The sequence below is a fragment of the Calliphora vicina genome, chromosome 3 (genome assembly GCF_958450345.1).
Source record: "Calliphora vicina chromosome 3, idCalVici1.1, whole genome shotgun sequence".
In the NCBI taxonomy this organism is placed as follows: domain Eukaryota; kingdom Metazoa; phylum Arthropoda; class Insecta; order Diptera; family Calliphoridae; genus Calliphora; species Calliphora vicina.
Genome location: NC_088782.1, coordinates 76,123,840 through 76,136,518, shown reverse-complemented (window position 1 = coordinate 76,136,518; position 12,679 = coordinate 76,123,840). Strand labels below are relative to the sequence as shown.

The 12,679-nt window shown below is 28.0% G+C and overlaps 1 protein-coding gene across 1 annotated transcript in view; it reads left to right on the top strand.

Annotated features, from left to right (window-relative positions):
- The window catches only part of RasGAP1 (Ras GTPase activating protein 1), a 40,696-nt gene extending 30,006 nt beyond the window's left edge, over positions 1–10,690 (top strand). The window contains exon 5 of the mRNA XM_065504604.1: positions 7,296–10,690. Coding sequence (XP_065360676.1) covers positions 7,296–8,312 — 1,017 coding nt within the window. The 3' untranslated portion in view covers positions 8,313–10,690. The remainder of the gene's footprint in view (positions 1–7,295) is intronic.
- Positions 10,691–12,679: the final 1,989 nt, after the last annotated feature.

The following is a 12,679-nucleotide window of genomic DNA, read 5'->3' as shown; positions in this document are numbered from 1 at the left end:
AAAATGCTTGTGGTTTGGAAAGAGGGACAAATATAAATCACAGTCGTCGCAATTGAAAATTGTATTTTTTCCTCGGTGAAAATAACCATACGGTTCGATATTCGTTATTTGACAACTGTCATTTGTTGCATATCTGTAATAATCTGTGATAATTATTTTGTATTCTTTGAAATTATTAATTTAATTTTTTCAATTAAAATAAAAGTTTTCTTTAAAAGAAATTGTGTTTGCACTCAAGCCTAAATATTAATATTTGTTTCGAACAATTAACTCCTATTTTTAAGAGTTGACCATCTAATGCTTAAACCTGCCTCAAGACACTCATCGCAAAATGCCAATAAATGCAAATATAACTGATATTTCATTTCAAAAACTTTGAAAGCCTTTTAAAATAATTTAAGTACGTTTTTTAGCAACTGCATTTATTGAAATTTTTGCGATGAGTGCCTAGTATATGCTTGAGCAATAGAGGGTTAAAGATGAGTTCATAGGGTAACATAGAGACGCGACGTAATTGTCAAAAACCTAAGTCTGTTGTCTTGCAAAAACAAAATACATGTTAGTCAGTGTATTTTGTTGTTGTATGAAACATATATATCATATGATTTGTTGTATTTTTGTTTGACAAAACGGAGTGTCTCGTCTCAATGTATAATTCTCTATGGATGAGTTGATTGTTTAATTTATTTATTTTAATATACATATTAATAATTTTTACATTTGTCTTATACAAAGTGTTTATATACTTTGTTTACTTTCCTTAGTAGTTAAATTTGAATTTTGTACGCTTTTTAGTAATTATTTAATATACAAAAGGAAGGAACAAATTACAAAAACCTTTATAAAACAGTGTATATATGATAAAATGTTATACTAGAGTATAGGGTTATGACTGAATTTAATTTATGTGTAAATAATGAGAATATTGACATCTTCTGTTGAAATTTAGTATTAATCATTTTATTTTATCCTGAACGAATTCTATGCCAGACAATGTGTGGAGTCGTATAGAAGCGGGTACATTATACAGATTAACTTGTTGATATTATCTAATATATGTGGCATATAATTTTTAAAATTCAGTTTTGAATCGAGTATTTTTCCCAAATATTTGACGTTGTTTTCCCTACTAATACCATGAATCGAATTGGGTTTTGCGGTAAGAAACATGACTTTCGTTTTCTATTTATTGTTGTTGTAACAGTTCGACTGTGACCGATTGTTCTTTCCTGGGGAAAAAACTTTAGGTTTGTACAGCTGTCGCTGAGTTGACAATCTTTGGCCGAATATGATTCCGGTCGTCTGGAACTGAGATCCAATTGTCGTGGGAACGTCCGTTTTCTGGTAAAATGTATTGCCTTTGTTTTCTGTGGATTTATCATAATGTTTCACTTTTTGAATTAGGTTTTTAAAACTTCCAGAGCCGAATCTAAGTTTGAAATTCTGTTCGCTACATATACATACATCAGTATATAGCAGTATCATCTGCAAATATTGAAGTTACTCAGTATGAACAAATAGGAATGTCAGCTGTAAAAATATTATAAAGGACTGGAGAAAGACAAGATACTTGTGGGAATCTTACTGTAATGATGATTTTCTGGGATGTCGTAAAAATATGTACAGAGAAATATCTTTCGTATACAAAATTTTGCATAATTTTTATGAGCTCAACTGGAAAATTTTTTTTCAAGAATTTTACTTGTGGAAGGCAGTAAACTAATGAGCCTATATGAATGTGGTGAATCGGGAAGTTTACTAGATTTTAGAATGGGGATTGTTTTAGATATTTTCCAGTATTTGGAAAAGTAGCACAATTTACGGCAGCTATTAAACACGTTTGTGAGGTATTTTATGCCTTTATTTGAACATTTTTTTAATGAGTTGATTGTTACTTTATATTAATCTTACAAACATCTAAACACAGTCTATGCAAATTGTGTATTGTTTTGAATTAAGGTGAAATCATGTTAAAAGCAAAATACTACACAATCTAAATGACTGACTAGATTCATTCGTTTCTGACAAAGTCTTTGTATACATAATTATGTTTAATTTTGTTTTGTTTCTTCTTCCTCTACATACATACTATATTTTATGAATATTTCTGTATTAAAATATTGTTGTTTAATTGTAGTGAGTTGTGCTCAGATAAGTTTATTAAGTAGTTGAAATTCACACGATATCTTCTATTTTTGTCGTTGGTATGCACTACACCGACATTATTACTTCCAATACTTTTTACACCCTCCACCACCATAAGTGGTGAATGAGAGGTTCCACATAAAGACCACATTCGAAAAATACATTAACAATCATAAATACATGATATTGAACCGAAATTTTATACAGACCAGTCTGAATTTTATGAATATCGCTCAATTTGACTTCCGAGAATAAATATAACAGCCATAAAAATCTCTAAATAACGTTCAACCAAAATATGCATCAAATACATAGAAATTTCATTACAATATTTTGTAAGGATAAATTATTAGAAAAATACACACATTCTTATTATAGAATCGGTTGTTATATCAATTGTAAATTTGCTGAATTAGATTACATTTTTAAGCATTTGAAATAAATTGTCTTCTATTTATAGTTGTCGTTCTAACAACATATAAAATACTAATATCGTGTAAAATTAACTAACTTAAAAAATGAGAAAAGGGAAAAAACTCCCGGGGAATTTTTATTCATAATTGGGCTGTATATTTATATTTAGGCGCAGGGTATTTTAGATTCGGCACACCCGAATATAGTTCTCTAACTAGTTATTTTATAAGTATCTTTGTACTCGTATAAAAAATATATATTAACAAAAATGTTTCTTATGTTGTGCAAAATGAACAATCGCCGCATAATATATTTTAATGCATTATACATAGGTGGTTTATGTTTTTTTTTTTTTTTTTTTTTTTTGTAGCATTGTTGTCGTTTTTTTTCTTCTTTTGTGTATTTATTTATTACAAAATTTCCCTTTTCAAAATGTTTTTTTAATGATGATTGTGGGGGCCCAGACTTAATTAGCTTCTATAGTATGAGTTTGTTATACACAGACACACATTTTTATTTTATATTATTCTCATCATATTTATACAAATATGTATGTAGTATGTGCAGTTTCACTTTTTTATAATTGTATTTCTTATACATAAATATGTACATTGTTTTTAATATTTACATAGTGTTCGGTTATACTATATGCAAGTACAAGCTCTAAGTTTTCCTCAAAGTACATAAACAAAAAATCCATAAAGATCAGTTCTCCGACATTTAGTTATACCAGAGATCGAAAATAACTCATCCATATACCAAAAAACCCAAATTGTGATTTATATTTTTGTGATAAAAATAAATCACTGAAAATAACAGCTATAAAATTTTTATTTAAATGGTTTGGTATGTCTTTTATTTGTTTTTTAATGGTTTGATGTGAGATAAACAATTCAATTATTCTTGTTGTTAATAACTGTTACTTTATCTTTTATTTACATACAATAACATATTATTAGTAATTTTTAACAAATTATGGAAATAATATGATAAGTATGAAGTAATGAAGTCTGAGTAACAGAAATGAGAATTTTTTTTAATTTGTTATTAATCTTTTGATAAATTTTATATATTTAAGCATTGATTTGCATCAAATGCATTTTGCCATTTATTTTTCATGTTCGCAAATAAATGTCACAAGCTGACCTTTACGAAAAAAATAAATTATAAATCACTCATCCAGATTATTTGTGTTTGTTTCTTTTCTGTTTCTCTCAACCCCAAACCTAAAATGTTCTCGAATAAATTACTCTCTCAGTGATATACAGTGGTGACCAGCAATTTAAGACAAATACTTGAATTTTTTTCATCAACTGAATTTTAAGTGCGATAGAGCCAAAATAAAAGGACCTCTAAGGGTAATTAATTTATTATTAATGTTTCTAGTATCTCAAAAATGTTTGGAAAAATCGGTAAAACATATATATGTGGAAATACGTTGACCCACCTCAGCAAACATCCCCTGTTAATAACGTGATATGACCGAAACTAATGGAACTAAAAATACGAAATTTGGTCCGAATATTTTATAATAATAAAAATATAATGATATAAATGTGAGAAAATATGTTTATTTAAAAAAAAAAATTGGTAAAGTTGTAGAAAAATCTTATGGGTTCGTGGTGAATATGTATGAATTGACACAGTTGAATAAAACACACTTATGTGTTAAAACAGTCCTCATACACACATATTTGTGGAAATATTTGAAAAAATAATTGACGATCACATGGAATTTAGCAAACAATTATTGTCTTAATTACCTGGCCACCACTGTATCACAAAAAATTACTTTTAAATGGCTGCGAATGAGAATTTACCATTGAAATGAAAGTGAACCCGTTATTTTCGGTCTCTGAGTTATACATATCGCACTTGTTCAACAATACTGTATTAACTCAAAATGTTTAAAATTTCACTTTTTGCAAGAAATCATCTAACAACATCAATATCTATCTACTGTATTCCGATTACTCTTTCATCTCGAAAACCACATTTGAGACCATTTTCGTGATAATTAGTATTACCTTTGTATCAACAAAAAGGTATTATTTTGAGTTAATACAAAAAATTAAATACAAATACATCGTATATTTTCATAAAAAAAAAATAATTTTGAATTTAACTTTATTCAAGTTAAAAATAATCAAATTTTTTTATTTACAGTAGATCAATTTAATAACCGGACAATTATCCATTTTTTAATTAATTTCTTTTTTAATGTGAACAGATTTTTCTAAAAACAGAAAACCCTTCTTAATTTCTTAATTCATCTTTATATTGCATATTTCACTTGTATTAACACCACAATAATATATGCATACCATTTTATAAGCGAAAAACTGAAGTCTGGTAAAATAAAATATCAAATTAATAATCGGACATGTGGCAACTACCATGCTTAAGTGTCATTTTATACCGGAATTCCCCGAACAAATTTAGTTGGCAATTAGCTGGAATTGTAAAAACCTTTATAGGGAGTTTTTTGAAAAAGACAATTTTTAAATCTGTTGCAAGAGTTTCGAAAAAACGCGATATGAGCAGCAAACGAGTTCAAACATCGATAGAAGTTAGAGAGTTGATAATAAAACATCATCAAATGGGAATGTCCGTACGTGAATTTGGAGCTGCAGTTCAAAGAAGCCATTCCACAGTTCACGACATTATAAAGCGCTTCAAAACAAGCAATTGCGTAGAAAATAAGACAAAATCTGGGCAACCAAAAAAGTTTACTCCGTCTGATGAACGATGGATTGTTAATCAAGTCAAGAAAAATCCTAAACTCAGTGCTCCTAAATTAACAAAATTGGTGTCAGAAAGCTTACAAATAAGTTTCAACCCAGAAACTGTGCGAAATGTACTGCGTAAACACAATTTCCATGGTAGAGTTGCACGTAAAAAACCATTTGTAAATGACGTAAATCGGAAAAAGAGATTGAAGTTTGCTTCTGAACATAGAAATCATGACTTTTCGTACTGGAGTAATGTGCTTTTTACAGACGAAAGCAAATTTAACGTTTTCCGGTCAGATGGACAGGCGTACGTTTGGAGAAAGCCGAATGAAGAACTAAAGGCTTGTAATCTTCGTCCTACAATAAAGCATGGTTCAGGAAGTGTCATGGTTTGGGGCTGTATGTCCGCCACAGGGCCTGGACAGCTAGTTTTTATAGATGGTATAATGGACCAGTTTATGTATATCTCAATTTTAAGGGAAAATTTGGCTACAAGCGCAGAAAAATTAGGCATTTCGGAAAACTTTATATTCTATCAAGACAATGATCCGAAGCACAAAGCGCATAACAAACGTATGTGGTTGCTGTATAATTGTCCCCATGTCATGGAAACTTCCCCTCAGTCACCAGACATCAACGTTATAGAGAATTTATGGGCTTATTTTGAAAATAAACTAAAGTCTCGGACAATTTCAAACATCAGTCAACTAAAGATTGCTCTAAAGGAAGAATGGGAACATATTGATCCCGCTTACTGCAAAAAACTAGTGGAATCAATCCCAAAACGATTAGAAGCTGTCCGTAAGAGCAAAGGAATGCCCACAAAGTATTAGATTGACAATATTAAATTTTAAAAGTGTCCGTTTATTAATTTGATCCAACTTGTTAACAAATTATTATTTTGTTGTTGTTTTTTTTTTTGCAAGTTATGTTAACGTTTTTATTAGCCAAAAATAAATAAATGAATTGTCTTAATAATTTTTTTTTTTGCTCAAAATTATTATTACTCGTTTCTGTCCGATTTTTAAGTTGAGCCACTGTAAATTTGGTTGTATTTTGAGTTAATACTGTTTTGTTGATAAAATAATACAAACAAAATATAGAGAAGTTTCAGAAAAATTGTATTAACTCAAAAAATTGATTTATTTTGAAAAAATTGCAAACATTTAAAAAAAAAACAATGTGTGTAAATACATTTTCAAATGGAATTTGCTTACTATGATGCATTCGGATTTTAAAAATTCTCTTAAAATGTAACCACAAACAGTTTTTTCCCTCTACTGAAAATTTTTAAATTTTGAGTTAATACAGTATTGTTGAACGAGTGCGATATGTGCTTTTTTTGTTTAAAAATTAAAAAATAACAGTTATTTTCGGTACCTGATTAAAGAAGAAAAAGTGTAAGGGCTTCATTCAGTAACTAGATAAGCCACCCAAATTCGAGAATTGATTTTATATGTTAATTTTCAATATGCATTGGTCACCTTCACCAAAAATATTTTCAAATGCAATTTTTCAAAATTTAATTTTTTCATATAATCTAAAAATTGTTAATTTTTTTTGCACAGTGTTTTAAAGATCATTTCATGTACAAATAAACGAGATATTACTTGTTGAAATCGCTTTATATGTACAAAGTTATTAAACTTTTTCGAAAAAATCTGGGGGAGAAAATACTAAAAGTTGAATAACATTTACAATTTTCATCCGATTTGAAAAATTAGAACCATGTTTTTTTAAGAACTAAATTTTCTTTGTACATTGGTATAAATTTTTATAAGCTTTCATATCAAAGTATTTTTCCAAGTTGTTAATTGTTGTAATACTTTTAAGTAAATCGTCAAAACATTGTAACTAATTATTTTATAAAGATTTCAATAATGATATTTATATTAATAATATTAAAAAAAACCTTCAAACTACATACATATGTACATACTATTATAAGTAACAAACAAAAGTAATGACAAAGAAAATAATAAGGACAATATATTTCTCTTACAGATTGTACGAAAAGAACGTTCCCTTATTGTACAAACAACCAACTGTGTGGAAGAACGTGAATGGATTGATCTCTTGCACAAAATTTGTTTAACAAATTCGATACGATCGCAATACTTTCATCCATCAGCCTTTGTGAATGGCGTATACAGCTGCTGTGATCGTTCAGATGAAAATGCACCCGGTTGTAAGAATGTCTCGCCTGAAGCAATGGACTACTTTCAAATGGATTTAATAACAGCATTGGATCCGGCATTAGATTTACAACGAATACACACATTAATTATGTCGCATATGACACAGCTGGAAGCATTTATCGATCAATCAATCCCTTTCCATCAGATACAGCAACAGCACAATCCATTGGTGGCGACGGCTATGGCCTTTCAGCAACAATCAGCACATGCTTATGGCAAATTTAAAACAACAATAATGCAATTGCGTGAAGTGGCATACGTGATTGATAAGGACCATCGAAATTATAAGCAGGGAATTGCACGTGAGTTGAAATATGGCAGTCGGCAGGCACCGATAGGCGATGATAACTATTTACATATGATGCGTGCAGCAGGACACATGAATTTACAACAACAGCAGCAACATCAGCAAATGCAACAACAACAACAACAGCAACAAGTATTGCCGCAAATGCAACTAGTAATGGCATATCCATATCATCAGCAACAACAACAACAGCAGCAGCAGCAACTTCAGCAACACGGAAATATGAATGCATATTTTATGCATAATTTACAATCCGCACAGCAGCAACAACAGCAAAGGCAGCAGCACCAACAACCCTTTTACCAACAGCAATCGACGCAGCAGCAACTTAACAACAATCAACACAATTTAATGCGTGCCGCTGCCATGGTGCATCATCACCATCCACACACAACTGCAACGCCATCCTCTAGTAATTCTTCCACAACATCAAGCGTAGCACCCACACTCACGCCCACATCTAGCATTTACCTACGAGACAGCCTCTCAGTCGAACGCTATGCAAATAAATGCTAAAAACTTACACACCACTAATGTACTAAATTATTATTGGCCTACTTTAATGCCTTCATTCATCTACATGGTACTTATCATCATAATCATAATCACCTTAATATTTTTAAACGATATGATCAAACCCACCAACCAACCAACCATCATACACCATCTTGCATCTGTAACATAAATTACCACTCCACATGCCATACGCATCATTAAGGTAACAAATCCATACATGAATGGATCTTTAAGCAGTACTGAGATATCAAACAAAACACTTTTTGACTATTTCATATTTACGGCCTCATTTTCCAAGTTCCGGAAACAAGAGATAGTTTCTTTTACATGGAAAACAAATTAGTTTTCATATAAATTATATTAAGAGTACTCATTTAAACGTTTAAGTTTCCCATTTGTGCAAGTTTGCGCGACGTGTTTCATAAACCCACCTTTTGAATTTTGTGCAAGTTTATACAGAAAATTTATATTTCATAAAAACTAATTCAACAAAAGCTATAACCACAATTTTTTTTTTTTTCAAATTGTATAAATTTTAATTCAAAAATTGTTGAATGAAAGTAAAATCTTTGGAACAAACGATGGTATACATATTTTGGAAGATTTTGTTTATATTCTAGCCGTTGGTTAATGTTTTCATACACAATGCCATTCAATCCAATCATTCTGTTCCAAAGTTACACATTAATATTTTATTTGATTTTTATTTCTTATAAATAAAAGTAAAGAAAAGCAACTGATTCATCAAATGCACAATAAATGCAAGTTTGCGAGTCTAAATTGTCGCGCAAACTTATCGGAGTTGTGCAAACGAATTTCCATGAATTTGACAGATCATTTGCGATAGTGTAAAAATGCACAGTTAACGAAGCATTTAAGCGTTTACATGAGGACCCTTATTGTTTTTAAAAGGCAAAGCAATTTGTACTGAAAACTAAAACAAATTTTTGATATTTTATTTTTTTTTTCCATATAAAACTATCAGTGGCACCGGTATTCACAAAATAAGGTCATTAAGTCAAAAATAAAAAAAACTGTATGTTAAAAGTATCCAACTTTTTGTGTGTAAATTCACATTTTGAATACGGTTGTATATGTTTAGCATTTGACAAAGGCATTTATGAAATACTTGTATTATGTTTACACAATCATTTGTTACAAATCGTAACCACTAAAACATCGATATTTCTCTTTCCACTAAATTTATTTCAATATTATTATATTATTGACGTTATTTGCTCTTATAAAAGTCATCTAATATAAAATAAGAAATAATTTAAATAGTGGCTGCGTTTTATTATTCAATGTGAACATACCTTAGACGTGCACATTCGTCAAACATTGACTTTCCAATTGTTTACTAATTTTGCATTTACACTTGTGCTCATGAAGACAGTATTATGTACTCTGCATCTGGTCAGTATCTCTTCCCATAAAAAACAATTACATTTGAATATAATTTATCGAAAATCTCCAAAAATCACCACTGCGCAAAACACAAGCTTTCCATTTATTGCACAAAAGCAAAAGTGAGTGTAGTTCATGTTACCAGACAAGAGAATTTATTTTAACTAAAAAAAAATTAAATTAAAAAAAATTCTAAAAGCTAAAAAGTTCAAATTATGTATAGAAAATTTTTGATTTATATTATAATATAATATTTAGTATGTTTTTTTTAGAATATGTATGTTTAAAATCGTATGTAAACTAGTATCTGTGTTAATTACATTATTAACATATGCACAAACACACTAACACATATGCATGCATGCATGCATGCATACATACATACATATATGTAAACGTACGGATGTATATAGAATTATAAATAAGTATATGCACACGAGTCCAACACTCGTTGAAAGATGAATTAAATATCCTTTTTTAAAAGTCTGTGCATGAATGAACAAGAAGTAATCAGTATACTTAAATATGTAACTAAGTAATATTTAGAGTTGTATATGATTTGTATTTAATACGTTTAACAATACTTTTATTTGTATAACTATCACTTTAACATTATTATTATTATTACTATTATAATTGTAACTTTATACATATAATATAATTATTATTTTTAGGCATTAATTGTAAATTAATATTTTTATAATATCTTAAATACGATACGATACATACATACATTTTAAGAATATGAACTATTTATTTTATATACCATGAACTATTTAATATGTAATAATTAATAATTATATTAATAATAAACACACAACAAAACGATACATATGTATATTATATGTATAAAATATATTTAATACATACATACTTAGTAATACATATAATAAATTAAATTATGAACAATCTTTTTTATGTTAAAAAATACAAGTTCAAAATAATAAAAAAAAACTAATAATTTTAATAAATACAACTGTAGTATTGTTTTTACTTTAAATGCTACATTATATACACATACATACATACATATATTTAAACAAAAATAAAAATAACAAACTGATAATATACATAATTCTAAAACAAACAAAAAATGAAATTCTAAATTTTGTAACTCCAATTTTATTGCATTATGTAAATGATAATACATATTACTACTAATAAGTTTTTATGTTTAAGTTTTGTTTTTTTTTTTTAACAATTTTTAAGCGATACACAAACAACAAAAAAAAACGAAAGAAATATCTATATAACAATTCAATTATGTGTGTGAATGCAATATATAGAGCAAAATATTTTGACTACAATAGTCTACTTATTATGAAATTATTTCCATTTTACATTTTCTAACCAATTATTTCTTCACATGTGTATAGAATCACTGCAATAGAATTATTAAAAGTTAATGCAAAATTCTCAAACTACACTATTTGATATCATTGATAAATTAATTCACTTTAAAACTCAAATATTCTTTTATATCGGTGGTATGCAAGTGAAAATGTCTTTGATAAATCTATTAAACAATTTCAAATATATCCTAGAATCGATGTACGACATCGGTATATCTTCAAAGCGAAAATAAACAAATCAAATTAAATTAAATTGTTATTCCATTGTAGTACTAGTCAGATTAACTAGAACTAGTGGAAACTAAGTCGACAAAACTTACGAATTTGAAAAATTTTAAAGCAGAAGACTTAGGCCCTAATTTTGTAAATCACGTCACCAAAGTGATATTTATATGGAAAGCAAAAATAAAATTTCAAAAATTTTTAAAATTTGTTTTTGTTTTATATACAAAATTTATATGGCTGGGGAGCCTTTTAATTTTCTATTTTAAATATTTACTTATGTTACTTACATACATAGATATATTCTTAACAATACATGTATTTTTTGGCCACGAAGGCTTCTTTGTATTGAAATTAAATAAAAATAAATTAAAATTTTCAAATTATGAAAGGCAAATCAATGCTTGAATTTTGGTGCCTTTGTTCTGTTAAGAATTTGTATATAAAAAAAAAATAATGTTTGTAATTTTGTTTTTGCTTTCCATATAAATATCACTTTGGTGACGTGATTTACAAAATTAGGGCCTTAAACTTTGCTTTTATTTTTAGTGTCATTAAAAAAACACTTTGATGGCGTAAAGAACATATTTTTTTTTATATATTTTAAATATTTTTTTATGACCTAGCCTAATTTTTGCGAATGCCGTCAAAGTTAAAAGTATGAAAAAATCCCCAAATTTAATTTTAAACATGAAAGTAACCTGCTAAATCGCAAAGGTTTTCAATTTCACATTGATAATTTTTGAAATTAATATAAGCAGCAAATTTGAAAATCAATAATTTGGGTTATAAAATTACCACTATGCATAAATACCATAAATGTTTTTAATACTGAAATTTGTATTAAAAGCCACCAAAACTAATTGCAAATCTGGACGATAAAACAAATTATAGTGTTATCATCAACATTTGACGCTAATTCTTATACAAAATCAAAGTCGATAAAATAAATCAAAATTTTATTCGAGTAATTGAAATCAAAATAATCGAAAAGTCGAACATCTATATTCAGATTTTAATACCATTAACTAATTACTGCAAATTTCTACTATTATTATTTTTAATTCGACACGATTTCAAAATAAAATTCATTGGCTTATACTTTTTGATTCCTAATTGAGTGAAAAAACAATTGTTATGATGTATTTTTTTTTTTGGTAATTCTAGAGAAATAAAGGCAAATTAAAAAAAAAAACTGTTAATCTATAGAATTTTTTGTATTACACATAAGCAAATATATAATTTACCATCTTAATGGCTATTTTTAAATCAAACATTTTTTTAATCTTCAAACTTCCAAATTTGTCAAATGCTACAAAAATACTTGTTTTTTATTGTTTTCAAAAGTCTTCCCTATTTTAACGAAACGTTTATTTTTTTATTTCA